Below are 27,011 nucleotides of genomic sequence, written 5' to 3' on the forward strand. Positions count from 1 at the left end.
AGGGGAAGGAAGAAACAGGTTTGTTAAAGGATGAACCGGAGTAAGGCAGAAAGCAGGCTCCAGGTGTCAGGAGTGAGTAGAAATCTTGGAGTCTGCCACTTCCTAGCAACATTTCTTCACCTCACTAATGCCTCGGTTTTCAAATCTATAGAACAGGGATAATAATAATTTTCTCTCTCTGAGTTGTTAGACTTTAAGGAATAACGAAGTTAATTCATGTTAAGCACTTAGAACATTGCTTTACACGTGATAGAAACTCAACAAATGGAAGCTTTAAAAAATAAGACGGCCTCCAAGCATCTGGCAGAGGAGCCCATCCCCGGATCGTGGGGCAGCCTCTGCCAGGCGAGGCCTGCAGGGACTACAACGGGATCGACCTGGCGGGCGCGGGGCAGGCTGGGAGTTGTAGCTGTAGTTCTCGCCCGGCTAAACCGCCCACGGACGCGGGGCCACCAGGATCAAGGATCCGCTCTGGGAGTGGGGAATGTCCGACCAGAGGAGGGGGCGGTCAGCTCTGCTCCGGGGTATCTCTAGCGATGGGCATATCCGTCCTATTGTCACTGGAGTCTCCTAACCTCTCGAAAAGGGAATCGGCGCTCGCAGTTCGAAGACGAGAAAACAGGCTTAGAGAAGGGACCAAAGCTGGGAACATCTACGGACAGCAGTCTTTACTCTGTATTACTGACCCTACCCCCCCCAATCCGAAGCCGGGGAGGGGGACAAACTCTCCGGGCAGCAAAGGTTCTTTGAACGGGCATGGAGTCGCGTTATGTTCTGCATTTCACAGACAAGACAGAGTCACTCGCTCGCCCAACATCACGCGGGTATTAAGTGAGCCGCTGGGATGCCAAGCCCTAGGTGCTTCGCCCTTGCACGCCCTTTGCCGCCGCACTCTGAGGGGCGTGGCCTAGAGGCGCCCCGCCTCCTCCACCCTCCGCTCTTGTGCACTTGGTGCGGTCCAGGTAGTTCCACACGCGCACAAGATTGGGGGTGAAGCTGCGCAGCCGCCGTAGGCCGCGCGCCCGGGTGGTGAGGTCTGCGGACGGTTCCACTGCACGGGGCCAGAGGGGGGGCCGCGGCAGGCGGCGCTCAGGCCGCAGCGGGACCCGGACCCCGGGCTGCAGCGGGAGCGACTCGCCGGCCGCCCGGTTGGGGTGGAGCCCAGCCGCGGTCCCAGGTAACGCCTGGCTGGGACCCTGCGCCATGCGCCTCAGGCTCGAGGCCAGCGAGGACGGAGCGATAGGGGGCGGTCGCGGGCTGACAGAGTAGCTCAGGGACTTCCAGCGAGGCCTCTGCCTGCGTCTGCAGTGCTGAGCTCGGTGTCCCGGGACCGGGAGCCGGAGGTGCTCCGCTCACCAGGGCGTCCGCCCGCCCGCTAGGTCCTAGTGCCCCCGTTTGGGGACAGCCCCCCACGAACTACGAGTCCCAGAGTGCCCTGCGCCCCGCACGTGACCCGACCGGCACCCACCCCACCCCCACCCCGCGCGGGTTCCGGCTCGCGCAGGGGCCCTGTTGTCAGGGAACAGGAACTAAAGTGGCGCCGCAGTCCTCCAGCTTCGTAACGTCCTTCCAAACATTTTACCAGCGCTCCTTGTGCCAGCCGCTGGGGAGCCAGAGCTTCCCGAGCCTTGCCCTGGAGCCTCTGCGGGTCCGAGGAACAGGCCACCACACCCCAGCGCCGTAGATACAGCTTTCAGAATGGCAGAATGAGGGGGCGGGGGCGGGGGCGGCGGTCCAGAGAGGGTGTGTGTCTTAGGCAAGGTCACACAGCTTCCGTTGCCTAAGGATCTCTAGACTCGAACTTGAAGGGCTGTCGGGGGTCAGGGCGGTGGTGTGAACAGGACGGGGTAGGAAGCCTGGCCCTCAGGAGAGAAACTTACATGGAGAGAAAGTGGGGAATCCAGTTGAACTCATTTCCTTGGGTCTGCCAGGTGCCGCACTCCTGCAGGCCCCCGGTTTTCATCTCTGGATGATGTGATAGTACCTGCTCCCACCTCTGCAGACCCCGGGAGTTACAGCGGCCAGAGCTGCAGCGGGGAGGGAATCAGAAAGGGGAACCCCTTCCAACACCGTGCCCACAAAACTCACACACTCAGGTGCAGACCCAGACTCAGAAAGTTGGGCAGGTCGGTCAAAGATGCGCACACAGTGGGAGAAACTGTTGACCCACTGAGGTAGGTACTGTCCCCTCCGTTTTACCCCTGGCCAAACAGCTGTAAAAAGGTGGTGACTTCCTCAAAATGACATAGCTAATAAGGGGCAGAGCCAGGCTCCAAACTCAGACAGGCTGACCAGAGGCTCTGTATTTAACCATCAGTGTGTGCCTGTCCTCAGTAGCCTGTAGGAGATGAATAATAGTGGTACACACTAAGTGCTCAGTAAATATCATGTGTCACTAGTGTTATTGTCTTGATTTTACAGATAAGACTAAGGTAGAGAAAAGCCAAATAACTCACCCAACTTAGAACTAAAAGTACCCCTGACCTGAGCCCCAGGCCCATGAACACCTTAATGGACGCCCTGCCCTACCCCCATATGCACAAACAGCCACTTCTTTTTAGGGGAGCCAAAGCTTGGAGCTCAGATGTGAAGGTGGTGTGTTCAGGCGTGTCCTGAGCAGAGAGGACTTGGCAGGGAGGCCATCAACCCCCAATGTGGGGTGTGTGAGGCTCTGGGCTCAGGTCCGCAATGCTCAGTGGTAGCTAGGAGGTCTTTGTCCCAGGCTGGCTCTACCAGGCTGTGCTGTGTGACCCTGGGTGATCCCTGCATCTGTAGAAGTTGAGGAGTCTTAGAAGAAAGGAGTGGGGTGCTTTCTGACCCTGAGGGAAAGGAGGCAGCGAGCTGTCCAAGTTCTTAGGAAGGGCAGGGCCCCAGCAGGAATCCATGACCACCCCCCTTTCTGCCAAAGTGGAATCCCTCCCATCTGAAGAGGAGGCTTGTGGGTGGAAGCTGGAATGTAACATCCAGGGCTTTGCCTTGGAGGGACTGGGATTTGAATCCTCTGCTGCTCATGCACAAGTCCTTGAGCCTCCATGGTCTATTTTTGCCTTGGTGTATCTGTTCTTTTTATTATTGAGCAACCCTTGGGGACTCTCTTTTGACATTTGTATTGCATGAACCAAACTTAATGTGAGATTAGAATGTGATCCCAGGTTTGCCCCTTGATGGCTAAGTCATTCCCCTCCTCACCCATTTCTTCATCTGCAAAATCCTGGTGCCTAGCTCTTTGGTCATCGGGAGGACCAGTGAGATGATCAGGATGGGACTTCCTTAGATTGTGCAGGAAACCCTAGAACCCGAATTTCTCCACAGAACCTCACTGCACGTGCTTGCATAAGAATGAGCCGCCCCCTCCTGTGGCCTCTGGAATCCACTGAGGCACAAGGAGAGGCACTTCCTGAACCACTTTCCTCATATGTGAGATGAAAACAGAACCAGAGGCACTTCCTGAACCACTTTCCTCATATGTGAGATGAAAACAGAACCTGTCTTCAAGTGGTGGGGGTGGAGTAGGGTGGATGCGAGTGGGGCACACAGTACATGTGCAGGCCATATCACCACGTTGGGGTTCCCAAGCAGACCTGTAGGTGAACCTGAGGGGATTTCACCGGAAAGCCCAGACTTCTGGCTTCTCTGGGAATCTGGTAAAATTGAGCCTCCTGCCCACTTGCTCCAGGGTGATTCTGCATGTGCCCAGGAAGGTTTTTCAGATCAGGAGGAGAAGTGTTACTGGCCTCTGGCCCTGGGGGCACCCTGGGGGTCTGTGGGTGCTTGCTTAGGGCCTCCCAGGGGAGTAAGCCAGAAGGTCATGCGTGAGAAAGGACAGAGCAGGGTTTTCCCAGCCCTGTAGCATCAGAGGTGAGAGTCAAACTCCAAGCCCCTTCCTTAAGCATCTGCTGCCCAGTGTGAGCCAGCACCTGCTGGGGTGGGGGAGCAGCCCCATGGAGACGGTTTTTCTGCCAACCTGGTGCAGTGTGGTAACAGCTGTGCTGTGCATTAAGGAAGCCAGGGCAGCTGACTGCAGAAAACAGGTCCAGGGAGGCCTCGCAAAAGCAGTCTTGGAGCTGAACCCCAAAGGCTGAGCAGGGTTCTGCTGGAGTTACAAGGTGGTGGGGAGGTTTTAATTAGAGTTGTACAGTCAGAGGTTTGGTGGCTTCAAAGTACCTGGCTTGATTGTGGCTGAAGAATTGCGTTCTGAGGGTGCAGGAGTGGTAAGGTAGTCTCTCTCCGGCAAGTCACTCTTGGGCAAGTCACTTCTTTCCTTGAGCCTCATATCCTCACCCATAAACTGAGCCCTTCTGGTGAAGGCTAGATGATAGTGCACTTAAAGATGATGAATTCCCTTAGGCCAGCTGGGGGTTATGGAGTGAGACATGAAGTGAAGTGACCGTGACAGGGCTACGTGCAAATCAGATGATATGAAGTGAAGACTGGGGTACGTCTAGCCCTGAGTTCAGAGATGGGGGAGGTTCAGTACATGCTGGAGACCCCAGAGCTTCCTATAAGAAGTGAGATGAGAACAGAGCCCTGAAGGACAGAGAGGAGAAATAGATTGGTAGCAAGGAGGAGAGAGGGCATCTGAGGGAGGCAGTCCATCTAAGCACAGGCAGGAAGATAGCAGGCAGGGAAGGCCAGTAGGTGCTCCATCGTGGCTGTGGGAGAACTGGGGAGAGGTGAGCCTGAAAGGCTAGGGGAAGCTGGTTAAGGACAGCACCAGGGGCAGACAGTAGGGAGCCATTGCAGGTTCTGTCCCTACACAGGCAAGCAGGGGGTGGTCTTAACAATGTGGCATCTTCCAATGAGGGGAGGATTTTCTAGTTGCTTTTACATAATGGGGAGAAATAAAAGGTCAGAAGGGACATAGGAGAAGGGAGAGTTGATGAAAAGGAGTTGCTTAGAGAAAGGCATCCCCTCTACACCCCCATTCATTCTCATGCACACATAATTAAAAGCATGGTTAGAGTTGGGCAGGTAACATCGACAGTACTGCATCATGAACTTGCTCTCCTGTGCTTAGATATCTGCAACGTGCCCCTGGGAACCATCTTCAGTCATTGCATTACTGGCTGCACATCCACTGTGCAAGTATAGATTGTGGCTGGTCTAAACAAAACTTGAATAAGTATCTCTGTTCCCCAAACTTCTGGGTTGTTTCCACTGGATAACTTTCCTGAAGGGGGATTTCTGGATTTCTTACTTTAAGGGAACAGAAGTTTTTATGGCTTAGAAGATTTTTAAAAAATACTCTTTCACAGTAATTTTTAAAAATTTAATTTTTAAAAAAATATTTTATTTGAGAGAGAGAAGGAACAAGCAAGGGACGTGTCACTCAATCCCAGAACCCTGGGATCATGACCTGAGCCAGGAGAGAGTCTTAAACTCCATGCTGAGCACCGAGCCCAACACAGGGCTCAGTCTCACCACCCTGAGATCACTACCTGAGCTGAAACCAAGAATTGGAGGTTTAACCGACTGTGCCACCTAGGCACCCCTGTGTAGTTTTTTGTTGTTGTTTTTTAAGAGCAAATGTACATAAGCATATACAATAAAAAGTCTTATCCTCCGGATCCCATACTCTCTTCCAGTTCTCCCTGAGGACAGTTGTTTCCTGTATCTTCCAGAAGTATTCTGTGCAGATATATATCTAGTTTTCAGGAAAATGGATACATTGTAACACCCTGTTCAAGCAAATTGCTTTCCATTTTTATTTTTAAATTTGGAGTTATGAAGTACACCAAAGCAGCATAGAATATGACACCACCCCACCCTCAGTAGTTCTACACACAGGCTTTAATAAATGTTAACATTTTGCATTGGCATCTTGTTTAGTGGGTAGCCCTATGTCAGTGCAGCCCCACGCGGAGCAGTCCGGTTATTGATCATATGCACATGATTCTTTTCAGCCTATGCCCAGCTCTTGGATATTTAGAGCATTACTGATTTTTTTTCTTAAATAATCGATGTGGAGGTAATACCCCACTTTGTATAATGTTGCCCCTGTATTAAGGCAGAGGAGAATGAGCTCGGCTGTGGTTTCGGTTCAAATACCTATTCGGCCACCCTTCATAGCTGTGTGAGTTGGGAGTGAGTGGGTAACGCCCCCCTTGACCCTCCTGACCCATCTGTAAAATCCTGTAGCAATCCTTCCTTCTCATCGTCGCTGGGAGGAGTGCAGTAGGAAACTGAAGACTTATTTGGGCTTAGTTTTCCAAAACTCTTAAGCAGGGAGCCCTCTATGGAAGAGACCAAGCTCTCCCAGCCACGCGCCGACTGCTACCGGAGCGCCGGACTAGAGCAGCTCCTGCTTCAAACTGTTCCCCGCCCCTTTCCCGGGCCACGCCGGGGGCGGGGCGGTTAAGTGTCTCTGTGGCGTCGGCGCACGCAGGACCAATCCCCTTGCCCTGCAGGCGTTAGCTCGTTTGTATGGGTCACCCGCTATTGGTCCGTTGGGCAACCCAGGTGTCCCAGCTTTTTAAAGCTGCCGCGTAGTATAAACAAGGAGATGCAGGGCGGCCAGGCCATGATGTCATCGCGGCGCGGTAGCTCTTGGGGCTGACGTCATCTCCGGGGAGGTTGCCGACCCAAGGCTGTTAGAGCCTTCCTAACCCAGTTGGGCTGGTTTAAGAGGCCCCTCCTGCCTCGTCGAAGGTCAGTCCCATTGCACTTCAGTATCCCAGGAAGCGCCCCGTCCCCGAAGAGAAGACCATGACACAGTAAGTCCGGGCTGCGGCTCTTCTAGGGGGACCCATTTCTCCGGCAGGGAAACTGAGCCTCAGAGGCGCGAGTGGTTCACGAGTTTGCATAGCAAGTTCGAGTTGCAGCTGGTTGGCCTTGCCCACGCCGGGGTCTCCCATATTTAGCTCAGGCCATGTGGCCCCGCCCCCTGCTTGTGATGAGGGCGGTCACTTTAAGTGCGAAGGTGGGGGCAAGGAGGAGGTTTTAAGAAAATCTGCCTTTCAAGATGGCGTCCCATTAATCACGTGCCGAGTCGCGGCGAGCGATTGGCTCTCATAGCCCCCGCGGGGCGGAGCTCTTGGCTGGGCTGCCGCGGGCAGCAGCCGGCTACTGTTTGCCGGAACCTCCCGGCGCGCCCCCGCGAGCCCCCCTCCCGCCCGGCGCGCGACCCCGCCGCTTCGAATGTTGTGAATCAAATGTGGGGTTTGTTACATTCCGCTGCCGCCGCGGACAGTTCTTAAAGGGCCAGCCGCCTGCAGCTGCGCAAACCCGGCTGCGTCCTGCGCCGCCTCCCGCTCCCGGAGGGCCTGGGCTGAGAGGCAGACCGCGCGTGGGCCTCGCGAGGCAGACGCCGGCGGACCGACAACAAAGAGAGAGCCCCGGAAGGAGCTGGACTGCCCCCGGACCGGGGGGGTGGGGAGGGGAGCACATTGTTCCGCAGGGCGGGGGCTCTTAAAGGGTCCAGCAGCCCCCCTCCCCTCTGTCCAGCTTGGCCGTCCTAGATCGGGAACAAAGGAGCCAACGTGTGGCCTGGCGGCCCAAGGTGAGTAGGGGCCAGAGCCCCAACTCCCTATTTCCGCATCCCTGGAACTCCTGTCCCTCTCCCCTGGGATTGGGGGCTGTGATCTAGCTGGCTCCGCAGGGGTTAATCACGGGCGGTCCAGAGGGGATAAGGAGAGACCTCTAGAATCAAGGAGGATCACCCCCCCAGCCCCCAAGGCCGGGTCGAGCCTCCCTTCTCTGGAGGCTGAGTGCTGCGGAGGCTGAGTGCTGCGGTTGGAAAGGAAGGAGCCGCCCCCTCCCCATGCCGCCGCCACTTCCTTTGTTGTTGCTTTTGTCTCACGCCGAGCACATGGTCCGGGAACCTCGGCTCTTAAAGTCACAGCGCTCTGGCCCCAACGCCGCAGTCCGGCCTCCCGCCCCCCATGTCCTTGCGAGCGCAGCACAAATGAGTGAGGGGGGACGTTGGGGGTCTCCTCGCCGGGCGGGTGTCTGTACCTTGGCCCCCCATCCCCGGGGAGGGGTGGATGAGGAAGCTCCCCGGAGCCCCTGCGCCTGGCCCGCGTTGAGGAGGGGCAGGTCCTTCAGGAACACTGGTTTCCTCCCCCGCTAATGTGACCACCTGGTTTCTTGCGTCTTGGTTCTTTTGGCTTTATTTAGGCGTTCTAGGAAGGAGAGATTTCCACCCCCATTTCACAGCTGTGACAACTGAGGCTTACAGAAGCAGAGAGATTTCCTTGACCAAGGTCACCTAGGGAACTTGGGCTATCCAAGGACTCCTAGCTCTGAGGCTGATGGTCCTACTCTCAGCTACCTCCAGGCAGCACACGTTCGGAGAGCTCTGCTTGCCTACCAGGCAGTAGTGGCTTAGCCTGCCCCTGGCGGGGAAGGGGGCTTCTCATCCTGCTTAAATCTACTCCGGCTCTCAGGCAGACATCCCCAGGGCAAATGAATTGGCAGGGGTTTCCTAGACTTGGACTGGAATAGCTGCATGGGGCACTGGAAGTAGGGAATTGGCTGCCTCCTGGGGAAAGAGGTGGCTGCAAAGTGTGGTGCCTGCTTCAGGCAAGATTGGGTTTAGGGATGGGACCCTGCAGACCCATTTATCCACACCTCATTGAAAGTGCAGCACCAAGGACTATGAAAAGACAGAAATTGGGGGTGGTCACCTGGCCACCCTTGCAGTTTGACCTTGAGCAAGTTGCTTCCTCCAACTCTGGGTCTCAACTTGCTTCATTCACCACAATAGTTAGTCGTGAGTGCCTAAAACAGAAAACTCTTGATCCCCTTTAGGTACTGAAATTAGTTGGGATTAGGTGGGTTTGGGGGCTACTGATGCTAATGAGAGTGTCAGGGGTTGGGGGGATCTGGGCCTTGGTGGCCAGCAAGGCAGAACTAGTTCTGTCTCTCTCTGGCTTTGTGGGCTAGAACAAGTTACTTCCTTTCTCTGGGTCTCAGTTTCCTCAACTGTGAAGTGGGTGTGTCCCTTCCGCACAACCTCTGTTCTTAGTAGGACTTCCAAGAACCAGGGGTCCTTCCCTTGCCAGCTGGGATTTCCCCTAGGGAGGCATATTTCCCAGTATCTCTTGCAGAGCTTGAAGTGGCACCTGTGAGGGTGAGAGTGGAGGTTAACCTCTCTTAATTTCTAATAGTGATCACTCACACATGCGCTTTAGAAATCACCTTTCCTTTGCACAGTCCTTGCCAGTCCACTTGCAGGTGGTTATCTGGCTGTTCCATCTTACAGGTGAAGAAGCTGAGGCTGAGAGGGGAAGTGATGTGCCCAATCCTCAGCCAGGACTGTGGCCAGAGTTGGGGTATCGTGTAGAAGAATGCAAGGGTTGACACTTAAAACTTTGGCACAATCATCTACAGCGGGAGGCCCTTTGGTCTGCTGGTTTGGTTTCTCAGCTCCTTGCCACTTCCCTTTCCTGAGGAATGGGTGTTTTTGAAGGGGCTGACCAGAGCAGATTCCCATGTGCCTGAGCGCCTATGCCATCCACATCCCACAGACTTCAGCAAGGCAACCTGGAGCCGTTAAAGATGCTGCCTGGGCCATATCCCAGTGTACTCCAGCTCTGGCTGATAAGACTCTGGACCTCACCTCACTGAGCCTTAGTGTCCTTACATCTGAGGGTTGCTATGAGGACTCAGGATGGCATGTGAGAAGTGTCATAGTCATTACTGTTACTATTCTTTATCAGCAGGACTGTCGGCTCCCAGGATCTCCGAGGTCAGTTAGAGCAGAGGTGCCCAAACCTGGCTGTGCCATAGAAACTGCTGGGGAATTTGGTAAAATATCTCAATGTCTTTGTTTCCCAACCCTCCAAAGATTCTGATCCAGAAGGTCTGGAGTGGCCTAGGAGTCTCTCATTTCAGATATTTAGCAGTATACTAGGAGTCTCTCTTGGCCTTTTTGCTAGGCTGGATTGTCAGCAAGAATCAGGAAGACTGTGGGTGTACACATGTGTGAAGGATGTACACTTGGCTCACCCCAGGGGTTACAGACCTAGTCACCTACGGTGGGCAGGTAGAGAATGGGCTTTCGGTGGTCTGGAGAGAAAGCTTCCGCTCCAGTGAGAGGAACCAAGCAGAAATGAAGGCCTAGTGGGACCAGATTTTCTGCTTTTTTTTCTCTCAGGAAGGAACAGATTTTTATGTAATCTCCCAATTTTTAATCATAGGCACCAATTTCCCTCCTGCCAAACTGTGTGATGGGCTCTCGAGTGTATTTACCACATCATTGCTGGACACAGGCCGGTCACTGGGCTCTGCCCTCCCTTCTGCCAAGTGCCAGAACCCAGGTTAAGCAGGAGAAATGTGAATTCCAGCTCTTACACGCCTGGCTGTGGCCATGCCAGGTGCTATCCTAGCAAGTGAAGAGCTTCCCCTGGACGCTGGCTATGAGAGTTAGGGCCCTGGTTTGTAAAGCCGAGCACAGAGGAGGTGTTCTTGCCACTGCTGGCAGGAGGGAATGAGGTATTGAGGGTATGATGCACTGGCTCCCCAGCTGTGTCAGCAGGGAGGGAACACTGAAAGCTGGGTGTCGGAGATGCATAGGATTTCTGTCAGATGGAGAAGGGGCGGTTGGAGGAGGCCTCCCCGTGGCAGGAACAGCAAAGGGCTGGTCCTATTTGATGCACCCTTCAGCTTTGCACGGCCTGACAGGTTCCAGAGTTTTCTCCGCCAGGGCCTCATCCCAACCTCTGGAGTTAATAAATGGTCCCCCCAGCTTATCCCACCTGGACCCCCCAACTCCTACCCAAGGGAGGACACCTGCCCCACCCCTTTCCCACTCAACTTCCTCCTTTAGGTTCTCACTTCCCCTTTTTTCTCAGCAAGCCCCACCGCCACTTGGGGGCTGTGTTAGGCCCCCAGAGCAAGGGCCTGGCTGTATGCCAGACGCACCCACCCACCAGTGGCCACTTGATCACCTCCTGCAGAGCACTTGGGCTGGACCCCTTCTTGCTAGCATCAGGGTGCCGTGAGAGGCTTGTGGCCAGCTCACCTCCCAGCTTTGACACTTGGCCAAGTCTCTTTCAATCTCATTGACCCTCAGTTTTCTAGTCTGTGAACTGGACCTTGAAGAGTAGATGAAGTCACATGTGGGTAGGCACTGTGGCAACTGGTTATGAAAAGAGAGAAAGCTGATTTGAATTGAGAACCCCTGAGGGCAAGAACTGGGTCAGAACCTCTTACCTGGCAATAGTGGAAAGAGAAGGCCTGATTGGAGTCCCCCTAGAGCCAACACAATGGAATGGAGGAAGCTGGAGTGCCCTCCCAAGGACCCCCTGCTTCCTGGAGGTTGAAGTTATGGACCACCACACCAGAACAGGGAGCCCTGGGGACTCCAGCTTGAGGGAACCTTATTGGAGACACCTGGCCTGGAAGCATGCTGGCCAGCCCTCTTAACTCACCTCTTAACTCACCATAACCCTGAAGGGGAACTTGATTCCATTTCATAGAGTAGGAAACTGAAACCTGGGCTCCCTGTCCCTGATCTGTCATCCTGGATCCCCAGTGCCCATGAAGGCGCCCAGACCCAGAGTGCACACTGCGAAATGGAGTACAGTGGCGTGGTGGACATAGTAGCCCTTAGAATCAGACTGCTGAGGTTTGATTCTGTCTCCACAATCCCTAATGGGGCAAGTGACTGGACTTCTGTGTGCCTGAGGTTGTTTATCTGTTTGCTTCCTAGGGTTGTGAGCCCTGGCCCAGCCCCTCCACCCCTCTGCCACCCCTGATGCGACCATGGGCTCTGGCAGTGACTAGGTGGCCACCCTCTGCCCCTGTGGGTCAGCGGCGATTCTCTGTAGGACCCGGCACTACCCCGGGCCAGCTCCGGGGAAGGTAGGAAGGAACCTCCTAGTCCTACAGAGCTTAGAACCCCTGGTACCAGCGCTGTCAGCTTGGGTTGGGGCATAGGGGCCAGGGGTGGCAGGGCACAGGGCCCTGAGCGGTCTTCCTTCCCTAGTGGGTAGTGACCTTGGCTTCTCTCCATGCTCTCTGAATGAGTGGCTCCCCTCAGTCCTACTGGGGCCTCCTCTCTGTGGTGCAGCCCCAGCCGCGAGGGCCCCCTGGCCAGCCTGCCTGCCCAGGATGAGCGCTTACCCTCCCAGCAGCCACCACCCCGACCACCACACCTCCCTGTAGAGGAGCACCGAGCCTCGGCTCCTGCCGGCAGGAGCCCCCGAATGCTGCACCCAGCCTCCCAACAGAGCCCGTTCATGGTTGATCTCCACGAGCAGGTAGGCAGAATACCCATCACCTCCGTTTCCCCACCCTGCTGGCCCCTCCCCACCAGCCTCTGGCAAGCCTGTCTGAGGACCAGAGGTAGCAGAACCCTGATTTCCCCTTGCTTTACTCATTGCATGTTCAGTGAAGCGTTATTAGCCCTGTTTTACAGGTTGGTAAATTAAGGCCCAGAGAAGGGAAGGGCCTTCCTTAGGAATACACAGTGGGTGAGTGGTAGAGTTGGAAGCCCCTCCCAGGTTCCCAGAGGGTTCTCTCTACCCTCTAGGGCTTGGGACAAGGAGTACCGGCAGGTGGGTACCTAGGTAGGCCCCAGCTAGAGAAGGGAAGGGAGGTGGCCCAGTAGGGCTTTCTCATTTGAGGGCAGCAACATGGCTATTTCTTCCTTACACTTCCCGGGTTTCTCTCTGCCCACAGGTGCACCAGGGACCTGTCCCTCTGTCCTACACAGTCACGACAGTGACGACCCAAGGCTTTCCCTTGCCTACAAGCCAACACATCCCTGGCTGCAGTGCCCAGCAGCTCCCAGCATGCTCCGTGATGTTCAGCGGGCAGCACTACCCCCTCTGCTGCCTCCCACCCCCGGTGAGTGAGTGCCTCCACCTCCTGCTCCATCCCCACTTCAGAGCCTCAGACAAGGCCAGCAGCAAAAGCAAACTGAGCTTATGACACCCATCCACACTATCAGAGCGCCTGCCTAGCTCTAGGCTTCCACCCTGCCCAGAAAGGCACGTGTATATTCGCAGATAGTGAGGGAGCACCTCAGGGTTCAGGGACCTTCCCAACCCAGTGCCTACCTTGTGGTTTGGAATTGTAACTGTGGGCCTTAAGAGTGTAGTGTCCTGCCTGGGTGGCCTCTGGCAGGGGTAGGAGGGGCCAGAAGGCTTCAGTGAGGTTACCTCTCAATGGGTGGAATGGCCCCTGGCCCTTGGCCCAGGCATAGGCGCAACCCAGAGCCTAGAACATTCTGCAGCCCCCTACCCCCTCCCTCTCTTGGCAGCTGATCCAGGCGTGTACCATGCAGCAGCTCCCCGTGCCCTATCAGGCCTACCCTCACCTCATCTCCAGTGACCACTACATCCTGCATCCCCCACCGCCAGCCCCACACCCCCAGCCTACCCACATGGCACCTCTTGGGCAGTTTGTATCGCTGCAGGCCCAGCACCCGCGGATGGTGAGTCTGGACAATGGGTTTGATGCTCTAGGGGATGGCATGGGGGCCACGGCTTCCCTTGTTAGTGAGTCTGGCTGCCCACCGCCCCCACCACCCCCCCTTCTTCTTCCAGCCTCTGCAGCGGCTTGACAACGATGTGGACCTGCGGGGGGACCAGCACCCCTTGGGGAGCTTCACCTACTCCACCTCTGCCCCAGGCCCAGCCCTGTCCCCATCTGTGCCCCTGCACTACCTGCCCCACGATCCACTGCACCAGGAGCTGTCCTTCGGTGTGGTAAGTACCGTCCCCAGCCAGACTCTAGAGTGATCAGGAGACAGGTCCACTGGGCTGATCTGCACCTGGCACCCCTCTCGTAGCCATATTCCCACGTGATGCCACGGAGACTGAGCACTCAGAGATACCGCCTGCAACAGCCGCTGCCCCCACCACCCCCACCGCCACCCCCGCCACCGTATTACCCCAGCTTCCTGCCCTACTTCCTGTAAGTACCAGTACATCTGCCCCAGAGCCATGGTGCTGTGGTCTCCTGGGGCCTCCAGTTGTTGGACCCAAACAAAGCCCCATGGGGTGCCTGGGGCCTCTGAAGCCATCTGGCATCTCCACCAAACCATATACATTCTCAACACTCACCAACTGGGTTCCTGGCCCTCCTACAATGTCCTGGGACAAACACTGGAGTCCCTGGTGTGAACGGTGCAGAGCTCTGGGCTTTGTTTCACAGAGGGAGTCGGGAGCAGCTCTGCACCCCCTACACCTACTGACCTTGACCCTGGGCCCCCCACACCTGTCTCCCCCTCCCCTAGCTCGATGCTGCCAATGTCACCAACAGCAATGGGGCCCACCATCAGCCTGGATCTCGATGTGGATGACGTGGAGATGGAGAACTATGAGGTCCCGTGGAACACTGTCCTGGGAGGTGGGAGCCTGGGGGACCTTCAGCCCTGAGTATTAATGACCTTCCCTTCCCGCCTGGATACAGGCCCTCTTGAACCTGGCAGAGCGGCTAGGAGATGCCAAGCCCCGAGGCCTCACCAAAGCGGACATCGAGCAGCTCCCATCGTACCGCTTTAACCCAGACAGCCATCAGTCAGAGCAGACACTGTGAGTGCTGTGCCCCTATCTCCTGTCCCCCTGTGAGCACAGGGAGACTACAAGGGGACCCCTTTCTCCGGGGGGTTTTGTACTATGTGATGAGCCTCCCCCTGCCATCAGTGACGCTCTGTGCCCCCTCCCAGGTGTGTTGTCTGCTTCAGTGACTTCGAGGCACGGCAGCTGCTGCGAGTCCTCCCCTGCAACCATGAGTTCCACACCAAGTGTGTTGACAAGTGGTTAAAGGTAATGCAACCCAGGCCAGATGCCAGATGTTCGTTATGTGGTAAGGGAGGGGGGTGGATGTTGGAGGGTTTCCCTTGTCATCATCTAGAAGTTCAGGCTCTTTTCAGGGATCAGATCCCAGAGGTAGAATAGACCCAGCTGGGGTGGGGGACAGGCAAGAGTGGAGCCTGATGTGTGGCTGCTCCCCCAGGCTAACCGGACGTGTCCCATTTGCCGGGCCGATGCCTCCGAGGTGCCCAGGGAGGCTGAGTGAGGCTCACAGCTGCCCAGGATAACCCTGCCCGAAGCTCTGGAAGCTTGGGTTGGGGGACCTGGGGAGGACGGGGAGGGAGTGGCCCAGGCCTGCCCCGTCACTCCCGCCTGCATCTCCAGAGCTGGTGCCAGGTCAGCCCCAAGAGAAGTCCCTGCAATAAGCCCCTGCATTTGCCAAGCTCCAAAGACTCCTGTCCCAATCTGCCTGCCAGTCTGCCCACCACGGAGCTGCCTGAGTTTCCTTCACTCAGTCTCCCTCCTGTTTGCCCTCAAGTCTGTCTCCTTTTCCTGCCAGCCCTGGGAGCCAGGAGTCCATCCCCTCACCCTCGACCCCAAGTGCATCTGGGGGAGATCCTCAGCCCCAGAATGGGCAAAGGGGGCTCCATCCTGGGTTGCCTGGTCTCTTGCACTGAAATGGTATGCTGCTTGCGGACAGAGGGTAGCATGAGGCCATTTCCCAGGCCTGGGTCCTCCTGCCTTCAGCCCAGACTCAGGCAGCCAGCCCTACCCAGGCTGCTGTGAGGGTTGGCTCCCTCAAGGACCCTCACCCCAGTCACAACATTCCAGCCCACCCCCAGGCTGGAGGGTATCAGGGCCAGCCTCCTGAGCAGATGGGAGACAGGCCCTGAGCTGGGGTGGCCTGTGACCTGAGAGGGCCTGGGCCATGCAGGGGAGACGTGACCTCCTGTGTTCCTGGCGGCCACCCCTTCCTGGCAGTGACGGCAGCCAGACACACGCCCAATCTCCCCTTTCTGTTGTTTTGCATGAACGTGAGGAGCAGCAGTTTTTGTTTATTCATTTGGCCCAAAATCGCGTGTAGGATTTGGGGGTGTGGATTTTTAAATAATTTGTTTCCTTTTGGTTTAATGGGGGATATAGGGACCAACCAGGACCAAGCGCCCAGGGGCCGGGAATGGTCTGGTGGTGCCACCTGGTCTGCATGCATGTGTGCGGCTGGGGCTGGGCTGGGCAGCTGGCAGTCAGGGCTGGGGTTGGGGGGTGGTCTGTGCTCAGCTGATAACTGCCATGCACTGTACTGCACACGTCCCCAGAGCCTACCGGGACCGTACGCTTTTCAGGGCATTTCTCCCTCCAGCCAGGGCCTGTCTCCCACCTGACGGGGCAAGTCTCCTCCAAGGAAGTCCCAGGAGGACAGGGACCAGGGAGGGCGTGGACCCCACCTCCAGGGGCCCCCTCCCAGCCTGAGCCCTGCCCTCCAAGGTCTGGAGGAGGTCCCCGGTAGGGTCTGGCTGAGCTCCCATCTTCTCTTTCCCTAGTCCCATTCCTTTCCTGTCCTACCCCCAGCTGGGGTTGCTGCCCCGAACGAACCGCGTGTGGGGCCGGCACATCCTAGCAGGCAGCCCCTGGCGCCTGCTGCCTCAGGGATGCTCCAACCACCCTCGTTCTCCCTGCAGCGGCCCTGGCTCCCTGCCTCCCCTCAGCCTGCCATGGGGCCCCATCAGCCTGGCCCCACCCCCATGGAGAACCCAAAGTCTTACTGTATATAACTCCAGGTGATGTTTCTATATTTATAGCAGTGTTGAAACCCCATGTGTTTTACAGAGAACCACCCTCTCCAAACCCCCCCTCCCTTTCCCACCCCGACAAAAGGTTTTCCAGATCCTCAAGGTTCCTGGGGCGGGCGGAAACAGGCTCACGGGTTGTGTGTTGGCTGCAGCAGTCATTCCGATGAGCAGCTTTGGGGGGGAATACAACATTTAAAAAAAAAAATCATTAAAAAAAAGATTTATAAAACAATTATTTAGGATGTTTGTGATTTGCCGACCTTGCTATAGATGCCATGTTACCAATGATTTCCTGTGGTGGGGGCTTGTCATTGTTTACTCTTTTATTTACCAACTTCTGGCCTAGGCATGACAGTGGGCACCATCCCCCAGCCCTGGCTGGGCCCAGCACCTGTGTTCTGTGTTAGAAAGGTGTTTTATGTATATGTGTGTGTGTGTACACACACACACACACACACACACACACACACACACACATATATATATAAAATTACATATATATATATAAAAATACATGTAATTTGGGGGGCCCTGTTCCTTGCACATTTTACAGTTACCTCATTTTTCCCATGTATGTATTTGAGAAAATGCTAATATATAGAGAAAAAAAATGGTTCTTAAAGCTTAAATGTGTGGTTTTTTCCATTCCATTGGATTCACATTGGTTTGTAGCATTTAACATAACTAGTATGTTGTATTATATATATGTGTATACTGATTGAAATTTTTAACAGATTTGTACTTTTTTTAAAATGAAAGTTGCTAGTTCTGCTTGACCAAGTAGTGCAATCATTATTTTTTTTAATATTGTTGCTGATTTCAGAGGGATATTCACTAATAAATGTATGATGTATATCAAGTATTGCCCAAGCTGCCTTTGGCTACCTGTGTTCTTTCTGTGGGAAGTAGGGGTAATGTCAGTCTGAGAGTGGGTAGGGGATAGGGATGAGGTGGGCAGAAAAGACTGTTCTCTGCTGTGGCACCTTGGGGGTACCTCCTGATCAAGAGGGTCTGCCAAGCCAGGTTAGTGATAACATTCTGGGCCATCTGCTTCACACTCAAATTAGGCAGGATTCTGTTGGCAAGTGGCAGGATTCCATGAAACTGGTTTTAGGCAACTGTCACTTGTTGGTCTCTCATTTCAATTCTGGAGGTAGGTTCTGCCTCAGGCGTGACTGGATTGGGCTCGGGCATGTTATAAACCAAGGTCTCCTGTCTCCTGTGTGGTGGTTCTTGGCAGCTCTAGTTCAGTTTCTTCTAGTTTAGCATCATTCATGGGAAAACCATTTTTTCCCCGAAATTCTAATGATATTTCTGGGATGGAGTCTTGTTAGACCTGGTTTGGATTGTGGGTGCATCCCTGAGCCATTCATTACCATATCAGGGAGCTACACCAGCATGATCAGCCTAACTTGCATTACACACCCTCCCACACCCAGGAGACTACCTGGACTTGAGTCCCTCATCTCCAGGCTCAGTGGGAACTAGGGGCCTGAGAACCTCCCAGGGGACCAGGTTGGTGACGCGATTATATAACCCTTAACCCATGATGGTGTATGGTGCTGCAAGAGTATCGGCTGATTGTTAGCATGTCAAAGCAACATGGTCTGGAGCAGGAGCAGTGGGCTGGGGTCAGGAAACCCAGGACCTGGTGTCTGTGTGATGCCACTGTCTAGCCTTGGTCAGGTCACTTCTCTTTCAGCCTCTGGATCAACTGCAAAATAAGGGACAATTAGTCGAGTGGTTCCCTGTGTCTCAGAGAAAGGGTTATGAGAGCATAAGGGGGGTTAAGAAGGGTTCTGTTAAACAAGTTTGGGAAATTCCACACTAAAGGTAATAGGAGCCGACTGGGTCTTGGCCAAGGTCACATAGCAGGAAGTGCCTGGTTCACTTTGTTCATATATTTTTTTTCTAACTCCAGGGCCCATTCTCTTAACTGCTCCACTATTTTCCTCTCCTTTGAACTACAGCTAGTTTTCCTCGTCAGCAAGGGGTAGCGAATGCCAAAGGTTTAAAAAGAAATTATGGGGGACGCCTGGGTGGCTCAGTTGGTTAAGCAGCTGCCTTCGGCTCAGGTCATGATCCCAGCGTTCTGGGATCGAGTCCCACATCAGGCTCCTTGCTCGGCGGGGAGCCTGCTTCTCCCTCTGCCTCTGCCTGTTATTCTGTCTGCCTGTGCTCGCTCTCTCCCCCTCTCTCTCTCTGATAAATAAATAAAATCTTTAAAAAATAAAAAATAAAAAGAAATTATGGGAGGAAAATTTTAAAAAACCCTCATCATTAACATATTTCCCCTGCAAATGAAGACATTAACATCATTCTGTTTTGTCAGAGGAACACCCAAGATTAGGAGTATAAAATGCATTTCACTGGGCTGCCTGGGTGGCTCAGTGGGTTAAGCTGCTGCCTTTGGCTCAGGTCATGATCTCAGGGTCCTGGGATCGAGCCCCGAATCGGGCTCTTTGCTCAGCAGGGAGCCTGCTTCCCTCTCTCTCTCTCTCTGCCTGCCTCTCTATCTACTTGTGATCTCTCTCGGTCAAATAAATATATAAATGATTTTTTAAAAATCATTTTAAAAAATGCATGAAAAATGCATTTTAAAAAAATTTTTTTAATGTATTTTTTAAAAAAATGCATTTCATTGCAGCAAGTTTTGAAGACCCCTGAGCCAGACAGAATGACATTTGGCATAGAATTCTCAGGTATATTCGTCTCCCCATGGGACAGGTATCCTTGCCTTCCCAACAAAAAAAAAAGGTAATAGGAGCCTATGCTGCAGGGCTTCTCTGAGCCATGGTTATGCTGATGAGTGTTACAAGCCTCTAGAAATGGATACTGTGAGCAGCAATTGCTATATTGGGCTTGTCTGGCTAAATGTAGTGCTCCAATTGCATTCTCTGGGGGCACACTGGGAAGTGCTGGACTAGACCAGTGATAGTGATGGAGTTCCAGGGCCCTAGTCTGAAGTCTAGGGAAGTCTCTAAGCTTTTTCCAGTATTTACAAAAAAAAAAAAACTTACAGGAAAGTTGATCTTATCAGTTGATTTAAAAAAAAAAAAAACTTGGCAAAATTGAACATTTATTCATGATAATAACTCAGCAAGCTAGAAATAAGAAGATAACTTCCTCAACTTGGTAAGTAACATTCTACAAAAAACTCAACAGCTAACAATATAATGGTGTGAAAGACTAGGTGCCTCACCCTTGAGATCAGGACAAGGCAAGAATATCCACTCTTACCACTCCTTTTCAATATCATATTGGAAGTCCTAGCGAGCACAATAAGATAAGGCAAAAAAAAGGAAATAAAATTAAACATAAGATACTGAAAAGAAAATTGTCCCTATTTATAAATTTGATGACCTATAAATTATCAAAATCCCATGAAGATTTTGAAAATCCCAAGGAATCTAAAAAAATGGAACTAAATGAGTTCATCAGGTCATAGGTCACAAGATGAATATACAAAAATTATAGTCTATATAGTAGCAATGAACACATGAAAATCAAAATTTAAAACTACAGAGTCACTCAAAAGGTGAAACCTAAATCTAACAAAATAAGATTTGTGTGTTAAAAATAAACACTGGATAAAAGAAATCAAAGACCTATATAAATGGAGAAACATGTCATGTTCTAGAATTAGAAGACTCAGCAATAGGTTAAGATGTGATTTCTTCCCATATTGATCTATGGATTTAATGTGATTCCTATCAAATTCTGGCAGGTTTTTGTGTGTGTGTGTGTGTGTGTGAGATGACATTCTTCAAAATTCATATGAAAAGGCAAAGAAACAAGCAGCTAAGATAACTTTGAAAAACAAGAAGAAAGAAGAATCACCATACCTGATTTTAAGAGTTACTGTAGATCTGCACTAAGACAACATGGCAGAGGAACAAACAAGTAGATCAACGGAACAGAAAAAAGATTCCAGAAAGAGACCCGCACAAGTAAGGCCAGCTAATTTTTGAGCATTCAATGAAAGATAGGCTTTTCAATAAATAATACTGGAGTAGCTGAACATCCACTAGAAAAATTAAAAAGAAACTTAAGTCACAATACAAAAAAGAACTCAAAACAGATCAAAGATTTAAAGGTAAAGCATAGGGGCACCTGGGTGGCTCATTCAGGTAAGCATCTGCCTTCAGCTCGGGTCATGATCTCAGAGTCCTGGGATCAAGTGCCTCAGCAGGGAGCCTGCTTCTCCCTCTCCCTCTCCCTGCTACTCCCCTTGCTTGTGCATGCTCTCTCTCTAATAAATAAATAAAGTCTTTTTTAAAAAAAAATAAAGGTAAAACATAAAAGTAGAAAACATTTAGAAGAAAACAAGTGAAAATCTTCTTTAGGACCTACAGTGAAGTGAAGAGATCTTAGACATGGCACTGAAAGCAATCCATAAAGGAGAAAAGTAATAAACTAGACTTCACCAGAAATTAAATGCTTAATTTGAAAGTCACATATATGAGAAATGACTCATGTCAGATAACAGAACTCTCAAAACTCAAGAAAAGATAGTCCAATGAGAATATGGGCAAAAGACATGAACACATTAAACAAAGAGGATATTTCATTTGTTCACCACCATAAGCTATTAGGGAAATGCAAATTCAACCACAATAAGATTATTACACACCTGTAAAAACAATGAAAATAACAAATAGTGTCAATATCAAATTCTGGTGAGGATGCATTGCATCCTCCTACATTGATTTCTCCTACATTGCCGACAGGAATACTAAATAGTACAGCCACTCTGGAATACAGTCTGGCAAGTGTTTGATACAATCTATGATAAATAAGTCAATAGAGGTTCCACTCTGCCACTGAAGCATCTGTGAAGAGCCCTGTACCATTCAACTGATAAGCATCTAAAGGATGTCCCATCTTTCATCCCAGCCACCACACACACCTTCCATGTTCCTGTCTATTAACTGCTTCCAAATCCAGATGACCAAATAGTTCTTTATCCCCTGAGTAAACTAAAAATGGTTGGCTACTCATTCCAGGATCTGCACCCCTCCTAAATCCCAGGCAAATCATGAGAGGTATAAGGTTCCAGGAGCTGGCAAACTGGCCCCCCTTGAAGGGATGCTGCAGCCTCTGCTTGGCCTCTTTGCTCAACTTCACCATCACGACAGCCTGGTAGTTTCCTCTAAAACTAAACATATACTTATTACATGACCCAGCACTCCTAGGCATTTATCCCCCAAAAATGAAAACATGTTCACACCAAAACACATACATAAATGTTTATAGCTCCTTTACTTATAATCACCCCAAAGAGAGAACAATGTACACATCCTTCAGTGAGCAAATGGTTGAATTGTGATCCATCCAGATCACAAAATACTACTTAGCAATAAAAAGGAACAAACTAGGGGTGCCTGGCTGGCATGCTCACTCAGTGAGCGTGCAACTCTTGAAGTCATGAGTTCAAACCCCACATCTGGTGTACAGTTCACTTAAAAAAAAGGAACTATTGATACATGCAACAACTTGGATGGATCTCAAGGCAATTATGGTGAGTGAAAAAAGCCAATCACAAAGGAGATTATATATATATATATATATATATATATATATATGACATTCTTCAAAATTCATATGAAAAGGCAAAGAAACAAGCAGCTAAGATAACTTTGAAAAACAAGAAGAAAGAAGAATCACCATACCTGATTTTAAGAGTTACTGTAGATCTGCACTAAGACAACATGGCAGAGGGACAAACAAGTAGATCAACGGAACAGAAAAAAGATATATATATATATATTTAAATATATATATATATATATTAAAATATATATATATATATATTCAATATTAGAGATGGAGAATAGATTAGTGGTTGCTAGGGGTTGGGGATGGTGGAACAAGGGTGTGTGTATGTGTGACTATAAAGGGGTAGCAGGGATAAGATCTTTGTGGCAATGCAGTGGTTCTGTATCTTGATTATAGTGTGGTTACATGAATTTATATAAGTAACGAAACTGACAATACAAATACACACAAATGGGTGGATGTAAAACTGGTGAAAACTGGATTATATCAATGTCAATTTTCTGGTTTTATGCAAAATATTATTGGTGGGGCGCCTGGGTGGCTCAATCAGTTAAGCGTCTCCCTTTGGCTCAGGTCATGATCTCGGGGTCCTGGGATCGAGCCCAGCATTGGGCTTTCTGCTCAGCAGGGAGCCTGCTTCCCCCTCTCTATGCCTGCCTCTCTGCCTACCTGAGATTTCTGTCAAATAAACTAATAAAATCTTTAAAAATAAAAATACATACATAAAAAGATGTACTCATTGGGTTATATAAGACATTTTTGTAATATTTTTACAAGTTCCTATAAATTTATATTTATTTCAAGTAAAAAATTTTTTTAAAAGCCTTTGGGAAATTGGGTAAAGGCTGACATTATGAATCAGATTAAAATCCTATCATTTTTATAAGATACACAGAAAATCCTAATGACTCCACCAAAAACCATTAAAAGTAATTAAAGAATCAAGTGGCAGGACATAAAATTAATGCCCAGAAATTGGTAGTGTTTCCATACACTAATAATGAAGTGGCTGAGAGAGAAATTAAAAAAAAAATCCTATTTACAGTTGTACCAAAAAGAATACCTAGGAATAATTAACCAAAGAGGTGAAAGAACTATACTCTGAAAACTATAAAACACTAATGAAAAAAACTGAAGATGACACAAACAAATGGAAAGATGCTCCATGCTAATTGTTTGGAAGAATTAATATTGTTAAAATTTCCATATAACCCAAAGCAAGCTACAGATTCAGTGCAATCCCTATCAAAATACCAACAGCATTTTTCAATGAACTAGAACAAAAAATACTAAAATTTGTATGGAAACTACAGAAGACCTACAGAAAATTTGATTAAGAACAAAAAAGCTGGAGGTATTCCAATACCAGATTTCAAGACATACTAAGAAGCTGCAGTAATGAAAACAGTATGGCACTGGCACAAAAATAGACACATAGATCCATGAAACAGAGAAAAGATCCCAAACATAAACTGACAATTATACGGTCAGTGGTCAGTTAATCTATGACAAAGAAGGAAAGAATACACAATAGGAAAAAGACACTCTTTAATAAATTGGTGTTGGGAAAACTGGACAGCTACATGTAAAAGAATGGAACTAGAATCACTAACACTATGTACAAAAATAAACTTGAAATGGATTCAAGGCCTAAATATGAGACCTAAGACCATAAAAATCCTAGAAGAGAGTACAGACAGTAATTTCTCTGACATCAGCTGTAGCAACACTTTTCTAGATGTGTCTCCTGAAGCAAGGGAAACAAAAGCAAAAATAAACTATTGAGACTACATAAAAATAAAAAGCTTTAGCACTGCAGAAGAAACCCTCAACAAAACAAAAAGACAACCTACGGAATGGGAAAAGATACCTGCAAATGATACATCTGATAAGGGGTTAATTTCCAAAATATATAAAGAACTTATAGGGACGCCTGGGTGGCTCAGTTGGTTAAGCAGCTGCCTTCGGCTTAGGTCATGATCCCAGCGTCCTGGGATCGAGTCCCACATTGGGCTCCTTGTTCAGCAGGGAGCCTGCTTCTCCCTCTGCCTCTGCCTGCCATTCTGTCTGCCTGTGCTCGCTCTCTCCGCACCCCCTCTGATAAATAAATAAAATCTTAAAAAAAAAAAAAAAGAACTTATACAACTCATCACCAAAAAACCCAATCTGATTAAAAAATGGGCAAAGGACCTGAACACATTTTTCCAAAGATGACATAGAGATAGACACAAACACATGAAAAGATGCTCAACTCAACATCACTAATTATTAAGGAAAGGCAGAGTAAATCTACAATGAGGTAGCACCTTACACCTATCAGAATGGCCAAAATCAAAATGACAAGAAACAACAGTATTGGCAAGGATGTGGAGAAAAAGCAACTATTGGTGGGAATGTAATGTAGTGTACAGCCAACTGTGGGAAACCTAGAAGGTATTATACTAAGTAAAATAAGTCAGACTGAGAAAGACAAATACCAAATGTTTCCACTCATAAGTGAAATATAAAAAATATATATATTAAACAAAAAGCAGAATCAGACCTATAAATACAGAGAATAAACTGATGGTTGCCATAGAGGGGGAGGTTCATGGGAGGATGAGCAAAATGGGTGCAGGTGAGTGGGAGATACAGGCTTCTAGCTATAGAATGAGTAAGTCATGGAAACAGAAGGCACAGCATAGGGAATATAGTCAATGATGATTGTAATGGCATTGTCTGGTGACACCAGCTACACTTGTAGTGAACATAGCATAATGGATAAACTTGTTAAATCACTGAGCTGTACACCTGAAACTAATGTAATATGGCATGTCAACTATACTCAAATAGAAAATAAGTTAAAAAAAATTTTTTTTTGTAAATCCTATCATCTTGGGACTCTTGGATGGCTCAGTTGGTAGAGCATGCGACTTTGGATCTCAGGGTTGTGAGTTAAAAAAATAAATATTTTAAAAAATCCTATCATCTTTGAGCTGTAGTTCTGTTACTTAAAGGTGTGTTGCGGGGTTGGGGGTGGGTAGAAGTTCATTCTGGTTAGCGCGCTCTTCTATCAGAAGCTCTGCCTGCCAGTAACTACAACTATGCCTGACCCATGGTAACCATTTCTTGAAGAATGAATGAAGTGGCAGTCAAGTGTGTCTTTACTTTAATAACGGTTGATAGAATTGGTAATATCTCACCAAGGGCTGCACACCACAGGTCCTCAGAGAGAAGAAGGTGGAGCTCCAGGAACAGATACTTTCTCTCCCCTTTGGCTGTGGTGCCTCAGCACCATTTGAACTCAGCCTGTATGCTCATGGGAAAGACTTTCACGGTTCTTCTCTGGGCACAGGTGTAAAAGCCTACATACTCTATAAGGGCTGTTTAACTGTCACTGAGTGCTCAGCACCTTGTGGGTTGCTTTGCATGTTGTTTGTGCTAAATAAAGTCATTCAACAGAACTGGCTGAGTGTTTCTGCCCAAAGTCATGCACTGTTCTAGGCAGTGGGGGAACTCCACTGAATGAGACAAAGTTCCTGCCTCCAGGAAGCTGGCATTCCAGGAGAGACAGACAATATATAAGTAAAGAATAACCTCAGATTATCACAAGGGTCATGAAAATGGGGCGGTCTCCCAGAGGCGACATTGAGATCAGTGAGGCCTGAATGATGAAAAGGAGCTACCTAGTCAGGAGAAAAGCATTCCAGGAGGAGGGAACAGAACATGCAGAGGCCCAGAGGCAAGAAAGAGTTTGGGCAAGAGCACAGGGTGAAGTTGAAGAGGTGGTCATGGGCCAGGACCCAGAGGGCCTTATAAACCATAGTGTTTCATTTGCTCTTCAGCTCCCTGAATTGAGGCATTATCATCTTTGGTTTCCCGCTGGAGGAGCTGCAGCTCAGAGAGGCCCCAGGCTAGCCCTAGGCCCACGTAGAAAATGGCAAGAATCAGGATAATCTGGTAGTCTTTCCACTTCTGCATTCTCCAAGTCAGAAAACCCACTTTTGAAAAACCCTAACAGAGGTCTTCAGTCCGTTTCCCTCCCCCCACTCCATGCTCCACTGCTACCTTACAGCCTCCTGGGATGCAACAGAAAATGGAAGTCCTCTGTCCCTTACGGGGTTTGTAGGGATGACAGCCACAGAAGGAGTGTTGTCTCCTCTTTTTTTATGAATGGGGAAACTGATTGCAGCCCTGAAGATAAACCCCCTTTGTCATTTCACTGGAAGATGGGTGATGTCAAAGAAATGGGGTTCCATACTTGTATTTTCCTCCTTTCCCCTGCCTCTCCAGCTTCCCTGTGGGAGGGAATGGAGGCAGTAGAACTATTATCACAATCTCGTCTCACTCTTGTCAGCCCCTGAGTCTCCCCTCCTTCCTTCAAGTCAGACCAGGTTCTCATGGTTTCCCCAACATGTTGTTTTTACCCATATTGTGCATGCTGGTCCCCCTGCTTGGAAGACCATTCACATTTCGTGAATGCCTACCATACTGCTGAGTTATCCTTCACGGAGTCCTTCTGTTTTCTTTACTGTAAAACTGTTACTACCTTCCTCATACTTCCTGCTGAGGAAAGGGAGGCCCAGGAATGGGAAAGGACTTGGCAAAGATCCCAGAGCCAATACACAGCAGAGCTGGGATCAAGGGCTCAAGACCAGGTCGGTCTACAACCCCTGAAGCCTTTGCCTTGAACCACACTATGTAGCCTCAAATGCCTTAATATTTCCAGGTAATCATGCTCCTTTCCCAAAGTCGAGTTTGAATGCCTCTCCTCAAGTGAACTTCCCCAGATCCCTCCCTCAAGCCAGAGCAGGCCACACTTCTACTCTGTTTCCACAGCCCACCATGCAGACAGCTTTCCCCCACACGTCTCACCTGTTATGATCAATCCAGTTGGCTGCCCATGTCTCTGCTTCACTAGACCAAGGGCCATCACAGTCACCATGTTCCCAGATCCTAGCAAAAGGGCATGGACACA

At 50.2% G+C, this 27,011-nt stretch overlaps 1 protein-coding gene across 12 annotated transcripts; it reads left to right on the plus strand.

Annotated features, from left to right (window-relative positions):
* The first annotated feature begins 1,046 nt into the window (after positions 1 to 1,046).
* RNF44 (ring finger protein 44) lies at positions 1,047 to 17,365 on the plus strand. Of its 12 annotated transcripts, none has more exons than XM_004737548.3 (12): positions 1,052 to 1,177; positions 9,660 to 9,747; positions 11,654 to 11,805; positions 11,984 to 12,203; positions 12,625 to 12,792; positions 13,208 to 13,381; positions 13,494 to 13,655; positions 13,739 to 13,863; positions 14,186 to 14,273; positions 14,362 to 14,483; positions 14,618 to 14,717; positions 14,908 to 17,365. In XM_004737548.3, the coding sequence occupies exons 3-12, from the start codon at positions 11,699 to 11,701 to the stop codon at positions 14,968 to 14,970; spliced, it is 1,329 nt and encodes a 442-aa protein (XP_004737605.1). In that variant the 5' UTR covers positions 1,052 to 1,177; positions 9,660 to 9,747; positions 11,654 to 11,698; the 3' UTR covers positions 14,971 to 17,365. The 12 variants fall into 12 exon arrangements, with proteins under 12 accessions (XP_004737607.1, XP_004737605.1, XP_044931519.1 ...); XM_045075584.1 differs by lacking the exons at positions 1,052 to 1,177; positions 9,660 to 9,747 and adding exons at positions 6,381 to 6,713; positions 7,444 to 7,498; XM_004737545.3 differs by lacking the exon at positions 1,052 to 1,177 and adding an exon at positions 6,382 to 6,713.
* The last annotated feature ends 9,646 nt before the right edge of the window (positions 17,366 to 27,011 follow it).

This window comes from Mustela putorius, unplaced genomic scaffold (genome assembly GCF_011764305.1).
Source record: "Mustela putorius furo isolate JIRA1106 unplaced genomic scaffold, ASM1176430v1.1 tig00000145_pilon_pilon_pilon, whole genome shotgun sequence".
NCBI classification, from domain to species: Eukaryota; Metazoa; Chordata; class Mammalia; order Carnivora; family Mustelidae; genus Mustela; species Mustela putorius.

Coding starts and splice junctions, on each gene's coding strand:
- RNF44 (XM_045075584.1), top strand. Junction 7,499..11,653: donor GTGTGGCCTGGCGGCCCAAG/GTGAGTAGGGGC, acceptor TTTGCTTCCTAG/GGTTGTGAGCCCTGGCCCAG. Junction 14,718..14,907: donor GTGTTGACAAGTGGTTAAAG/GTAATGCAACCC, acceptor CTGCTCCCCCAG/GCTAACCGGACGTGTCCCAT.